The 15165-nt window shown below is 44.6% G+C and overlaps 2 protein-coding genes across 2 annotated transcripts in view; both read left to right on the top strand.

Moving 5' to 3' along the window:
- Window positions 1-3009, top strand: part of LOC116493850 (protein BEAN1-like) — a 51933-nt gene extending 48924 nt beyond the window's left edge. The window contains exon 6 of the mRNA XM_032195454.1: window positions 840-3009. Coding sequence (XP_032051345.1) covers window positions 840-1188 — 349 coding nt within the window. The 3' untranslated portion in view covers window positions 1189-3009. The remainder of the gene's footprint in view (window positions 1-839) is intronic.
- A 4417-nt stretch (window positions 3010-7426) lies between these two features.
- Window positions 7427-13987, top strand: LOC116494088 (spermatogenesis-associated protein 2-like). Its single transcript, XM_032195790.1, has 2 exons — window positions 7427-7753; window positions 9532-13987. Exons 1-2 carry the CDS (start codon window positions 7427-7429, stop codon window positions 11035-11037), a joined length of 1833 nt encoding a protein of 610 aa, XP_032051681.1. The 3' UTR covers window positions 11038-13987.
- Window positions 13988-15165: the final 1178 nt, after the last annotated feature.

Genomic DNA, 15165 nt, shown 5'->3' with positions numbered 1-15165 from the left:
CCCCAGGGCAGCCAGGGCTGAGCGCTGTGGTGCAGCGAGGAGGCAGTCGGTCCCTGGCTCTCGCTTGGTGCCACCGACAGAAGCACAGAGCCTGGGCAGACATGAGCTGGCTCCTCGTGGAAATCCCGCAGATCAATCTTTCTTGCTTTCCTGCTATCTGAGAGGAACATGATGAGGAGTCTGCTGAGTCTCAGAATGGCCAGCATGAGTCTGTCAAGATTATTCGTCACAGCTCTGCACCTCAGCAAGCAATCCTGCTGTCCCTGCAAGCACAGATCTGCCATCCAGACAGCCCACCGCACATAACGGCTGGCTGAGCACAGCAAGGAAGGATGTCCCAGAGACCTGCGAGTCAGGAAGACAGGATTTGATGGGATATTCCACCTAAAGCTCTCCATATCTATCTTTAATAAAAATGGCAGCACCTCTTCTTTTGCCTCCCCCATTTCTGACCTTGCCAGACACAAAGAGCAGAGATGGGGACTGCACCCCCCTGCACCAGCAGTGACTGGTGCCAGCTGTGTGCTCCCCTGGCTCCCATATAAGCAGCAGCAAGGCTCATCCCCCAGCGTGTCGCTACCGCAGCTGCAGTTCCTGCAGAAGGACGGGGGGCTGAGCCGTCACCAAGACCTCTGCCATTACCTGCAGGTACTGGGAGATGTGCTTTTAAGTCTGGTGCTCTCAGTGTCTCACATTGCAAGGGCAAGCAGGGCTGTGGGCTGAGGAACAAAACACCAGATGATCCTTTTTTTCTCACTTCACCTGCCCCTGTTATGCTGAAAATGATGTACTGTGGCATTTTTCACAGGAATCTAATGAAAAATTTGTTTGTCTTGCAGCTACGATGAATGCGTGGGGCCAGGAGCAACACAAATGTATATTCCCACAGATGATCCCCCTCCCTATTCTCTTACGGACCCCTGTCAAGGAAATGAAATATCTATAAACATTAGCCTGGAAGAGGAAGAAGCATCTGGGACTACAGGACAGGCTGCAAATTATGCAGTCAGGCTGCAGGACTTGCAGCAGCCCATTTCATCCATCTCTTTGTCGTCTCTCACTCTGGAGGCTGCTCCTCTGTACGAAACAGTGGTGTGCGAACAGAACATCCCCATCCCACTGGTTCCAGTGGAAGTACTGAAAAATTCTCCCACTGACTATCAGACTGTTCTGAACCAAATCATGTGAATAAAAGCGGCTTTTTCCTTCCATCTTTCTGAAGAACTCAGGCTGAGAAAAAAAAACACATTTAAATGGAAGAATAAAACCTCTGAAAGTTTTACCTATTTTATATCTTTAAAAAGGGATGTAATGGGATTGCTTTTTTATTTTTTACAGTGAATTTTGAAAGTTTACCTAAAGTTCCCTCTTTGTGCTTCAGAGTGTTCCATGGCATCATGCACCACAAAAAAGCAGCAGTGACAAGCAGCACATCCGACCTTTTGAAGCATTTCCAATGACACTGCAGTTAGCCTCTCAGTGTAGATACATGTTACCCAGTCAAGCTAACTTGTTGATTTTACGAAATTTTGCATGCTTTAGAGCAAAAGGAGAAAGAAGAGCATTTTGTTGTCTTTGTAGGTGCCATTAGTACATTTCATTCAATGTCTTGACAACAAAGCGTTTTCTTAAAAATTCTTTGTCTAAATCTGTATTTCAGTAGACAGAGACAGAACACTGCCTGCAAAACATGATTAGCAGTACCGCATAGGAGCCAAACAAAAAGAAGCAGAGTATTTTCATACTCCCATTTTTCCTTCAGAAAGCCTGGCCAGTACCAAAGCCTGCTGTAAATGGGCAAGAGATGAAGAGGGGGCAACGGATCCTCACACACCAATTGGCTTTACCCGTCAAGTGGTGCTCCAGCTGTGTGCAGGCCTGGGAGCTGGACACCCTTCACAGGGACTTGATGTAGCTAAGGAAAGGCAGCATCTAGAAGCCCAGAAGATGCTTTGTGTTGATTCCCATCACGCACGACTACATTTTCAGGCACTAACTGATCTCATTCTTCAGTTAGGAGCCTGTAGCACTAAAAAAAGGACCTTGACCTCTAGAAATTGAGCAAGTGGGATGTACGTAATAGATGCTGCACTCAGCAGGCACAATAACAGAGATTCTCACTTTGTACAGAAACTCTTTCTATTAGACACGATCCTCTTCACTGAAATTTTGATACTCATAAACCTGATCTCCGCTCATAGAGCTGGACTTCTCACATGTTCATTTGATGAATGCGTAGAAGTTGCAAATGCATGCTGGCAGGAACAACAGAAGGAACTGCAGGCATGAGTTTAATCTTGCACGGTACACAGGCGTCCTGTCTGCATTTAAGGACTAAGCTGGATCTTCAACCAGTACTAGTTAGCAGAGTTATCAGGCTCATCTGCATTCAATCTCTTACGGGTATTTTCACTGAAAAAAATGTTTAACTTTTACACTGATAAAATGGACTTCAGTTTGTTACCCCCAATGAAGGATAAGTAAAAAGGAGTATGGTACACATACAACTGTGTTTCAAAAGAAGCATCATTCCAATTACGAAAACTGCACTTAGATTTTCTATAAATACAAAATAATTTTCAACAGTAATCATTACTCAACACTCCAAAGATCGACACAAATATAATTAATACTTAGATGGGAAGTAATTACATGATTCTTACTGCTCGATGAATTATATCATTGCTGAGTCATACGCACACAATGGGGTAAGGTAAGTATGTATTTTTTGCTAAGCAGATAAGAGTAAATATGTATTTTGCTAAAACAACAGAATCTTTTGCAGTTCTCCAAGATTTTCAATAGACTATACCCAAAACAATAAAAATTCACCATTTTGCATTGCAAAACATACTGGCAAGTACTGCCACAATCTAAACTAAATTATTCAGCATTCACATTTTTACCAGACAGAACCATTCTTCTGTATAAAGTACTACTGGAAAGAGTTTTGTGGCATGCAAAACACCCTGCAATCAGAGAGACGAAACCCTACACCGTTATGGCCAAGAAAAATCAAAAAAAGAAAATCAACATAGAAGGGTACCAGTCAGTTCCATTGGCAGGAAAATAAAAAGTGAAGGAAGGTGCTGAGGTTTATTTATGCTTCCATAGTTGTGTCTTCCTGCAGCTCTTGGAAACCTGCCTAGAACAGGGTAAGGCACTGGGACAAGACCGTGCCCACTTCACGCTGCTGGCAGGGACTAAAGAGGGAATTAATATAGGTTAGAAAGCAAATGTGACTTTTTTTTTCTTTGACAAACTGTCTCTTCCACCTGTACAGCAAACCTGGCGGTACTTGCAAAGACTAGCTGAGGGCTTTTCATGTCCGACAATCAAGCCTCTAAAGCCTTTACTCTGTTACAAATGCTTGCATTTTCTATGTATTCTGGGAAATGCTTCTGGCTGTTTGGCTTTACACCTGACAGGGATTTCAGGCCCTTCTGCTATCTAAATGTGGAAAGAAAAAAAATATATATTTAAAAACAAGCTGATTTTAAGCAGGGTTCTGATGAAAATGGGAGACTTGCATTTTATCTCATGACAGAAATGCTTCACTAAAATTTAGTAAACTAATCCAAGTCTTTCTCGATTTGAACACAGTTAAGACATTATCAGTATGGCAATCTGGATTGCAGGTAGCAGCATTATTGACAAATAAATAGCCATCTGCTCCCTCTTGTGGTACACTGCTTCATACAGTCATGTAGTCAGCACACCACTACACCCAGGTCACAGCAGGGCTCGTCCAGCCAGATAATCCCAGTTTCTTTGTCACAGGGATGAGGAAGCCAAGCAAAACATACTTCTGTTCTGTCACGCTTTCCTTAGTTAGCACTAAATGTACGGGTTACATCACTGACTATCAACTAACATCTTTTTTAAATAAATAAATAAATAAATAAATACATTTGTGAATTAAAGATACAATGTGATACCTTAGCAAGGCCTCTTGCAAGAGTAACTTAGAATTTTCTAGTCTTGATAATCCTTTTAACTATGTTATATCCAACGAAGTCAAGAGAAAAAGCTTACAAGTCCAAACTGTATGTCTCCACAGAGACAACACCATAAACAGCATCTCCTACATTTAATGGAAGGTGAGTTATACCCTAAAGAAATTCATATCCTCTTATTAGATTTTAACCTAAACTCTGTCATCATTTTAATGGCAATCCTAAAAACAAGCTGAATGCAGGCCTTTCATCTATTACATGATTAATGTGAGAAAGCAAACTGTTTGGATGAACTGTTTCTTGATACTTGATAACAATGCTGTATTTCTATACTCATCTGTTTTGCTTCGATTTTTAGTATATGAATCTTTACAACCTTTAGTAAAGAATATACACGTATTTGACACAGCTTCTGTGTTTTTTATTGCATCACTATCACACTGGGGCTAGCCACAGCCCATTGGTAAGGCAGCTCAGCACCACTGTGCCTCAGCCACTTGCACAGGGATTTCACGTTTGTCAGAAGGCACAGGAAGGAGCAGCCGCCGGCACAGGTCTGTGGGGCACTCGGGGCTCCCCAGCTCCAGGAGACGAGGCAGCGTGTGCACAAGCACAAGCAGGAAGCAATACCACGGCAGAGGAAGTTGTTGCCTTTGAGTGAGGTGTTCCCAGGCTTTTCAAGAAGCATCACAAACCATCACAAACATCCATACGTACCTCAGAAAATTATTAAGGTCAGGAGGCTGTAAAATGTCAACATACCACCAGGAAAAGAAGAGGAAAAGCTAGGAAATAACAAGCCAATCTTTCCGGAAAGTTTTAAACCGATCATTTTTAAGCACAGCAAGATGAGTAACCACATCAAACCTATCTAACTGGTCATGGTACAGTCTGACAAAAAATTCCCCTCCATCTAGAGAAACATGCTATGCAAAAAATTATAATCACAGACTCAAATTAAAGTCATCGTACAAGCAAGTATTTATCCTTTTCCTCTGCTCACAGTAGTTTATGTTTGAACACTGGCTACTGAACTCATAAGCATACGATAAATTCACAGCTTGGATTTCAGACAGCTCCATATGCATATATATTTTCTCACTTCACTTAAAGCAAGAAAAAGTTACAAGCAAAACAAATACAAATGAAGCAGCGCAAGAGCCCTGTAAAAAATACCATTATTTTGTCATAGCTTTACAAATCCTATAATGATCTTACATTTTTTCAAGAGAATAACATCAGTAACAAGCAAAATTAATACACCCACCCAGAAAAGAACAAAACTTATTCACAAAACATTTCAGAGTTCCTGTTGAAGAAGGAGGAGCAAAGTGAGAGCCCTCGTAGCTCGGGGAAATGCAGCTGAACTTTCAGGCAACCGAGCCATGAGCAAGCACCCTAACCTGCTGGCAGTGCCGGCATCGGTACCACTCGCATAGCGGGGAAGTGATCAAGCTGTCCTTTTAGAGAACAGGCTTTTGAAGTATTAGGACCTTCAAGACATCCTTGGAGGCTATACTAGGAAATGAATTCAGAGAAAAACAATGCACTGACAGCTAGATAGATGAAGCAACTCGGTACTTACTATATTAAGTAAATTTGCAAGAATGCTGTACTGAAAAGCGAAACACCAGAAAAACAGCAACAAAACAAGATTCTATGTACAGTTCTTTTCAAATGCACCAGACTAACAAAATGCAGCTATTCCCTATGTGAAACAGAACTGCAAAGGTTAAAGAATCCAAACCCCACCACGGGAATGGGCGTGCAGAAACACAAAATCAGACCCGCTCATTTGGGTCAATAAAGTTTTGCATATGGCGAGAAGCGAGCTGAGCTGCCTGCAGGCACCCTACTAATAGCACAGCCAAGCTTGTCTGTGTATGCATGCACATATGGCAGGGGAGGAAACTCAGACATTGCAGCAGATGGCCAGATGGCCTCATTTTAACATGTGATGGTAGTACGGGGATTTTTCCCCTCTTCCCTCTTGGCTAGATCAGCAATTTTTATATAGCAATTATCCGTACACAAATACTGCAAAAGTATTACCTAATGACATTTCACTTGGAATGACGATCAAAAACATATGTTTTTGTGAAAGCCCTCTTGCCTAAAAAGTCAGAGAAAAAGCCAGTTTGTTTGCAACAGTCACCTTCAGCAAGACAAGAAATAGAATGACTACGGTCAAGTTAGCCAGAGATTTCCCTTAATCATGAGAAACCAGGCATTCCCAGTGGTTAACGGTATGACTGATATTTATCATAAAATCTATTGAGTAATGAAGACAACCTATAATAAGATAAGTCATTAAAAAAAAAAAATGAAGGCAAATTCACACTCGCAGCAAGTCAGGTCAGTGGAGACACAGCTAAAGACACCAGCCCAGCTGGTCTACAACAAAAATTAAGGTCACGGGAGGCCCATGTGGGCACTAATTTATGAAATCACACAGGCATGCAGCACTGTGGCAGCCCTAACAAGTGACTGTAAAATCCAGATTCCAAAATCCAAGATGAGCGAAGTCGTTTGGCTCAAAGACAAGCTCGTTTCCCAGCTGCTGGACCCAGCCTCCACCTCCAGCCCACCCCAGGAACTTCCCCAGCCCTGGCCACAGAGGACACCCAGCCACCTGGCTGAGGCATTCTGAGACTGCGCGCAAAGGGCACAGGGCACGCGCCTACTTTCCTCACGCAATTTAAAGAAGAGAGCTTCCACGCAGCAGCCATCCAAGCACAGCTCTCACCTCCCAGCCCACCCCACGCATCGCACTAGGTGCGTGGTGAGGGAAAGAGGCAGCGAGACCACAGGGAGGCCACTACCGCCAAGGATGAGGAGCAGGAAAGAAGGGAGCCTCACCTCAGCACGGAGACAGCACAGCACACCCGCTGCTATGCGACGCCTCGTCCTTCACACAGCTGCCGTTACATGACACCTCATCCTTCACACTGCTGCCATTACACGATGCCTCATCCCCCACGCAGCTGCCATTACACGACGCCTCTTCCTTCGTGCGGCCACCACTACACGACGCCTGGTCCTTCACGCGGCCACCACTACACGACGCCTGGTCCTTCACGCGGCCACCACTACACGACGCCTCCTCCCTCACACGGCCCTGGTCACGTGTCACCAGGTCCTCCACGTGGCCGCCATTTCGCGACGCCCTCTGCCTCCCTCCCACGGCCGCCATTTCGCGACGCCCGCTCCCTGCAGCACGTGCCGCCTCCTCCCTCACGCCTCCCCGCTTCCCGCTCGCGGCCGCCTCCCTCTCGCCCCGCCCCGCGCCCCGTTAGCGGGCAGCGCTCCCCGGCGGCCGCCAGGCGTCGCCGTCGCCATCCCGGGGCCGCCTCTGGCTCCGGCTGGGCCGTGCCGCCCGGCCCTGCCCTGCCCTGCCCGTGTGACGCGGCGGGGCCCCGGCGGCCAATGGCGGGGGGCGCGGCGCCGCGGGGCAGCGGGCGGGCGGCGCCATGGAGGAGCGGCCGGCAGGGGCGGCGGAGGAGGAGCGGGTGCTGCGGGACTTGCTGGCCTACTACGCGGCCCGGGGGGCCGAGGGGCGGCTGGCGGCGTGCGACGAGGCCGCCCTGAAGGCGAGGGCTCGGCGGCTGCTGGAGCCGCGGCGGCGGCGGGGGGGCCTGGACGTGCGCGGCGTGGCCGAGCGGTGCCGGCGGGCCCGCGGGCAGCGGGGGGGCGGCGGCGGCGTCCTGAGGGACTTGCTGAAGGCGCTGGAGGTGCTGGAGCTGCTCTGCGTCAACCTGCTGCTGGCCCCCTGGAGGAAGGAGATCAGGTCGCTGAAGGTAGGAGGCCCCCGAGGGAGGCGAGGCCTTGCCCGGCCCTGCCGGGGGCTCCGCTCGCGGAGGCGCTGGGGAAGGGGGGGCCTGGAGCTGCCGGGCCGGCCCCGCACGGGCGGGCTCCCGGCCCCTCCTCGATCCGTGGGGGCAGCCGGTGTGGGATGGGAAATGCCCTCGGAAGAGGGCTCCTGAGAAGACACGCTGCTGCTGCCCACAGCTGGGGATCAGGGCTGGCCCCCTCCCCGTGCACGCATCCTCAAGCCACCTGAACTTCAAGTTCTCCAACCTCAAAATGTAACCCTATCTCCCTTCCTACAGCACCAGATGCTGGCAAGGAAAAGCCATTTCTTGCTTTCTTCCTGCCCTTAGGTACCATCTGTGGATTCTCAAACAGCCCTAGATTACCATTTCACATTGATCTTCCTAAAACAGGGTTAAGAATTAGTGTAAGATATGAAGGTCTACAATGAGCAGGCTCAGCTTTTTGTAGTACACAAACTTTAAGTTTAATTTAGAAAAAAATACAGTAGGTAATACAAAATACAAGATACATCCTACTGAAGGCCTGAAGTAATTGTACTGAAAGGCACAAGCTGGAGAACTAGCTATGTCCGTGCCCATAACGGTTTTGATAAAAGTTATTGGTTGGAGACATACTTAATGTTTTGTGTCTCTCACCCACACTGATGCCACCCCCATGCCTGCTCATTTCTTCCCATCCAGAAAGAACAGAAGCTGGGCAGTGAAAGCTGCTGCTAACTTACCAGGAAGTAGATTGAGGCTCAGCCCTATGTTATACCATGGCATTTTAATTTAATAGCCTTTTAGGGGGGGCAGTATTGTTTCCCCCAAGATGTCATACTTGTGAGAAGAACACTTAGCAGTAGGAAGTAAGTAAGCAGGTCTCAAAGGGCAGCCAGAAAATACAGCACCCTAACTGGAAGTCAGCTCTGCGTTCCTAATTCCTTTCTCTTGACTTACCTGGAGTTGGTCATGCTTAGGTAAACAGTCTCTCCCATCACAAGATTTATGGCAAAACCAAAAAACACTTTGACTTTACAAACTAGGCCTCATGCCTTGGGTAGCTCCAGAACAGAGCCAATGGTAACTTTCTGAAGTTGTTACACAGCAGCAGCATTTTATAGAAGTCGTGTTGTGCAGGCAACTTGTGGGAAGAGAGCATGTTTTAGCAATATCTCCCCTAGAATAGCGTCAGCTCAGAAGGGTGCTTTCAGAGAAGTGGTAACCCAATTTTGGGAAAGTAAAGTTAAAGCAAGAATCTGAACCACTGAGAAAGAAAATGGTATGTTCTTGTCACCAATGAAGAAATATGAGTAACCGTGAGTGCATCATGTCTTTCACCTTAGGAAAAATTAGACCTCGGTGATTGATTCCATGAATCTTCTGTTGAATAATCTTCCATTCTTCAGTGGAACACATAAGACTCATTTCTGAATTTCTCTAGTTTGAATTTCTCTAGATTTGTTTGTTTTTGTTTTGTTTTTTTTTTTTATAGTATTCATGCTTTTGGCTAGTATCTTAGCAGGTTTAAACTGGCATAACTGCTTTGAAATTATTATGCTACAGCAGAGATACAGTGCTCAAGAGGCTGACAAAATAATGCTTTTAGAAAAGCCTCACTGATTCAAAACTCAAACTTCCAAGAAAATAGTTTTTAAAAAGATTTAACTGATCTTGAAGTAGTTTTTATTTTAGGGAGTCTTTCACACATCTCCCCATCCCCCTAGAGTTCATCTGTTTTTCACTGTTGCATTCTGTTTCAGACATTCACCGGTAATTTTGTCTACTATATTCAATCTGTGCTCCCAGATGACATAGTAAAAACAGTACTGGAGAAAATAGGTTACATTGCAACAACAGAAACAGAGTTTTCACTTGTCAGAAAGAGAAACAATGAGGAAACAAAGCAGACTGCATTTGAAATATTCCTGGCAAGAATTGAGTGTGAAACCATCCTCGAAATGACAAATGAAGAAAAACATGGCAATTTGGAGAAGACCCTGCAGAAGCGAACACAAACGCACTGGCATCACGGAAATAAGGACAAAGAAGATGAGACACCCCTGAGAGAAGATTCTGAAAACATAGAAAATAAAGAAAACAGAGAAACATCTTTGTGCCTTGCTACGCAACCGAAGTCTTCAACTAATAGCGATAAATCCTTTGAAGCTGCTGGGAATCTGAAGATCAAAGACGACATGCCTCAGTTAGCGGTTACTCAATCCACTAACAGGCTTCAGGAACACCAAAGGCAAGTCATTAACACAGCACATTTTCCAGGCAAATGCTCAGACAGCGAGGACTTCTTGATCGAATATAGCGACATTGTCATAAGACAGACACCTATTTTCAGTGAGAATCTTTCTCCAAAAGCTTTTGAAAAAAAGCCAAGAGCCAGTCTAAGTGAAGAATGTGTTTTGGCAGTCACTGCACAGTCAGCTGTAAACGAGATCAGGCCTGTGCCACTCTCACCAGGAGCGAGCGGTCCGCCAGCCTTCGCAATATTTGCTGACAGCTCTTGTGACAGTCAGAACGCGTTGGAGTACGAAGCTCAAGAAGTGCCTGAAGAATCAATTGAAGCAAAAATTAACGATGCCATAAATTGTGTAGACCCAGACCCTGCGGACGAACCCAATGAGCTGAAGTCTCTGCCATACAAGGACATTGCCTCTGTCCAAAACTGCGGTGTCACTAAGGAAGAGGAAGTTTGTGAGCTGTCTGTAACCTTCACAAAGCTACAAGTCAAGGACACTCAGGAGGATTTGATGTATCCAGTAGAGGAAACTGGGCAACCTCAGTCAGTATCATATGCAACTACTAGTGACAGGAATGTCAGAGAATTTAATCAGTCCAAAATGAAATGCACATACCTGACCAATGCTCAAATGCAGAACCAAGCAGCTGCATGTACTGAGCCATCTTCAGATCTGTGCTGTACTACTGGGAGCATGGAGGATCCCACTACTGATTCTGATAGCAAGAGACTATTAATGGATACTCCTCATGCACACGCAGCTTGTGAGTGCTTCAGACGTATTAGAGAGCCCCCAAACCCCACCTACATTCCACCACGAAGTATTAATGTTCAGTCTCCGAGCAGAAGAAGCACCAGTGCACCAGGCAGAAGGAACCTCTTGCAGCCTGATAGTGATTCTCCCAAATCCAGTGAAGTAAAGCTGGAGAACTATAATTCAAAAGTAAATGAAATCCAGGAGCCTTATGTCATTATTGACAAAAGTGACCAAGGAATGTTGTGCCAGAACACTTGATCTAAAAGTGCTTTATTTGTAATCCCCCCCGGGGTAACCCAATTAGTTTTTGAACAACTAATTGCTGGAGTCCTGTCATCAGGGCAAGACTGCCTTCAGCTTTCGATGGTGGTGAGGAGCAGGATAAGCAGATACTGTGAACGTGCACACAGATTAATACTTCTGTACGGGGTCTGGCTGGGATGGAGTTAACTTTCTTAATAGCAGCCTGTACCATGGCGTGTTTAGGAGTAGTGGCTAAAACTGTTGATGATGCCCCAGTGTTCTGGCTGTTGCTGACGAGTGCCTGCACAGCGCCGCTGCCTTCTCTCTTCCTCACTCTGCCCCCACTCCCGTGAGTAGGCTGGGGGTGGGCAAGAGATGGGGAGAGGACACAACTGGAACAGCTGACTAAACTTAGCCAAAGAGATAACGTGTAACATCATGCTTAGCAATAAAACTGGGATAGCGGAAGGTGGTGTGTTTTTTTTGTCTGCTTTTGCATCACTTCTTCCTTCCCCTCTTCCCTTCACTTATTAAACCTCTTTCAACCCCAGAGTTTCTTGGTTTTGCTCTTCTATGTTCCTGTCATGCAGGGAGGTGAGCAAGCAGATCCACAGGTGCTTAGCTACTCACTGAGTCAACCCACCACAGCCTCCTCGCTCTTCTTTCAGGTATTTGTGTGTTCTTCCTAATCATTTTGTTTTTTCTAAGATATATTTTCCTCCTTGTGGGGGGTTATTAAAGCTGTGCTTTAAATCTTAAACCCCTTACAAATGAAGATGCCTCAAGTATTTATGTGACCACCAGTATTACAGATCCACACACCTAACATCCCATTTTAATCTTACCTGTAGCCATAAGGTATTAACAGCAGCTTACACAGGTGAAAACACTGCAAGAGGAAACTGAAGTCTACCACTTGAAAATAGACCATGTTGAGCATCTCAACTCTGTTACTGCCCTACTGCTGGGCTTAAACGGTTAACATCTGCTGCGATTAGCTGCCACTCTTTAAATGTTCAACTTCCCCTGACAGGCCTGTTCGCAATTGCTTCTGTCTTCATAGTATCTGGCATACGACATAGCTCTTTACTTTGCCCCATTTTGTGCAGAGTTTTGGACCAGTGTTTTCCATGTCTAGGAGCTCATGGGCAACCTGACAGAGAGAAAACAAAATACAGGTAGGGTCTTTCTGAAGAGCTGACTTGCTAACAGCCCCACAGCCCGTAGCTCCACCAAATCACAGCAGTGCTGGTTGAGATCATGACATGAGTAATATTAACGTATCTTTTTTCTGCATGAAGCCCACCAAAGAAACAGTTAAACTGCACAACATTTATGGAATATAAAAGGGCTCTGAGAATCTACTTTTTGTTCATGTTTTTGTACCTGGATCATTCTTCTCTATGTCAGACCAGGATTGTTAAGTGTTCTGCCAGCCTTTGAAGGGAGAGCTACTGTCTACTTAGAAGACCTGAATATTTTCATCTGAGTTTCTTTCTGCCACAAGAACATTTTTAACTTCTCTTCCTATGCAAACAGTAGTTTTTTTGAGGTCTTGTACTAGAAACCACTGTCTTTAAGTTCTGTGTGCTAGTGCCCTCCTGTCCTTGTTACTAATGACCACTGCACCTCTCTGCGGCTAATTGACTTAAATGAGAGCAACCACTTCAGCAGCACTGCTAGCCAGCACGAGAGCTGCCTGAGACTCTTTCTAAAGGAGGGTGATTTGTGTTTGTGAAGTGTGTGCCCATCCCCTTGTGTGCTGTCAACTGTAATTGTGCTACAGCTGGTCCTGATTGTCAATGAATTGAATGGGGATTTACTGTTTTTTATGGCTTTCCATTATAGAGACACAAGGCCAACTTTGTTCCCAAATTTATATGCTGCGCACAACCACTTTGAATTGCTCAGCTCTCACAAGCCTTGGATTAGAGAAATTCTCTTTTGATCTGTGCAGACACAGAGCTTAGGCAGCAGAACCAGTTGCTGAATGATACTATTCAATCACACCACCTCTCCCCCACACATCTCTCAGAATAGTCATTTTCCCTCCCCTTTGCATTCATATCACACATGCATTCTTGCCCTGTCTGGAGCTAAGGTGCTCAACAAACAGTTTGGCTTTAGAATCAACTGTTTTGTTTATAAATCCAAGAACAAAATTTCACTGGGAAGACAAAAACACCCAGCATGCAGGCAGTGAATGAACAAAGAACTACAATTTGCGTCAGATTATAAGCGAAGGTCAAAAACAATATATCCCCAAGACATAAACAAAAGCATACCTGAGAGGGATTGGGAAGCACTTGCAAAGGTAAATGTCTGTACTGTTGGAGTTGATGCAAAGAAAAAACAATCTCTGAAATATCACATTTATTTAACCTTGTATCTAAACACAGAGATTAACCAGTAACCCACCACCACTGCTACAGGGTCCACCCACTGAAAATTTAATGGCACAGTTCTCTAAGTGAGATAGATGATCAAATACCTACGTGGCTCATTTTCACAGCATTAAATAGTAAAAGGACCAAATAAATAAAAAACCCACAACCTGTGGTTTATAGGAATTCCTATAAATATATTTCTATAAATATATTGTGGAATAGGAATGTGTATAGGAATAGGAATGGAATACAGTAACATCTGCAGAGCAGCACACTCACAGTCCTAATAACTTAGTATTTACCGTGGAGGGATGCACTGCTATCAGACTCTAGGGTGGAGCAGAAGATTCACCTCGAAGCCCCCTGACATAAAAATAAGATCAAGTAGCACGTACAAAAGACAAGTAAAAAAGCGTTTCTCTATTCTGCCACGCTCTTTTTTGACCTTTGTATGTGTTCAGAGACGGATCACTGGTAGGAGCATGTTTACCCAACACTTAGCAAAATGGTGCCCTGATCCTAATATAGCACAAATAACTATCACAAGCCAGTCTCTCTTAAAAAAAAAAAAAAAAAAAGATCAATGAAGATATCATGTCAGCTAGACAGAAGACTCAATTTCTCTTACATAGGAATTAATCTACAAACCACTAGATACTGTTCTGAAAATTAACTCTTACTTTTCAGAAACTTGCAACTGTTAGCCCCCTCAAATGCTGCAATTAACCAAGCGCTGTAAAAAAATTAAAAAATAAAATCCTCAGCTGACTTTATTTTGCTTTAGAACTGTATAAACGTGTAATGTCTACTTAAACCTCCATACTCTACAGGAAGGATTGTATTCTCAAAGTCAGGACAGTGACTTGCTAGGAGAGCCAATATTCAGGAGAGGGACAAAAAGCTTCAGGTCTGAACGTTTTAATTGCAACTGATGGCAGAATGCCCCATCTCTGCAGGAAGGCGTTCCATGAAGAGAGATGCTGGATTAGTTCCTGGCATTGGCAGTAGTTCTGTATGCTAATTACAGCAGTGAACCTAAGTTCCAAGGCTTCTTAGGACCTACAGCTTTGGACATTCAACTCTGAAGTATTTAATCAAACAAGTAAAGTCTAAACATGCTTCCCATGCTAGAAGAGAGTACACAAAAGGCCAGATGACAAGAATGCAACTGTTTAACATTTTGAATTTTTGCCAGTCTCTGTCTTCAAGTCAATTGACACGCTGCTCCCAGATGGTACTGATTGCTAAGACACCTTGACCACAACAAGGTCAATGCCAAAGTCTGGAGAAGATATGCAGCCAGACTAAGTATGAAATAAAGAAAAAGTAATATATAAGGAGAAAATCTCTTTTCACAAAGTTTGCAGTTTAGATGTGGACCTCATTGGGATGAGATGTCAGAATTTATAAATCTTAAATTATTTGCGAACTGTTCCAAGAGGTAGCCACTACTAGCTACCTAGGTATTGGGAAACAACACCACGAAGGCTAACTGGCTCACCAGTCATTTCTGCAAGAAGTTAAATTGCTTAAATAAAATCGAGGTAATCTGAAACTTTCAGAGTGAGAATGATTCTCACCATTCACACTGAGGATGCTCTGATGCAAACCTTAGCACTCTATTAGATTTAAATTAAAAACAACATAGGAAAATTTAATAAATTATCTCACTTCTTGATATCTTGAAAGTCAAGAGAAGGGGCAGCTTGTTTATAGGAACTATTCCACTGGTACAGAAGTTCAGCATGCCTACAAA

This window comes from Aythya fuligula, chromosome 12, assembly GCF_009819795.1.
Source record: "Aythya fuligula isolate bAytFul2 chromosome 12, bAytFul2.pri, whole genome shotgun sequence".
NCBI lineage: Eukaryota > Metazoa > Chordata > Aves > Anseriformes > Anatidae > Aythya > Aythya fuligula.
This window is presented reverse-complemented; position numbering and strand designations above follow the sequence as displayed.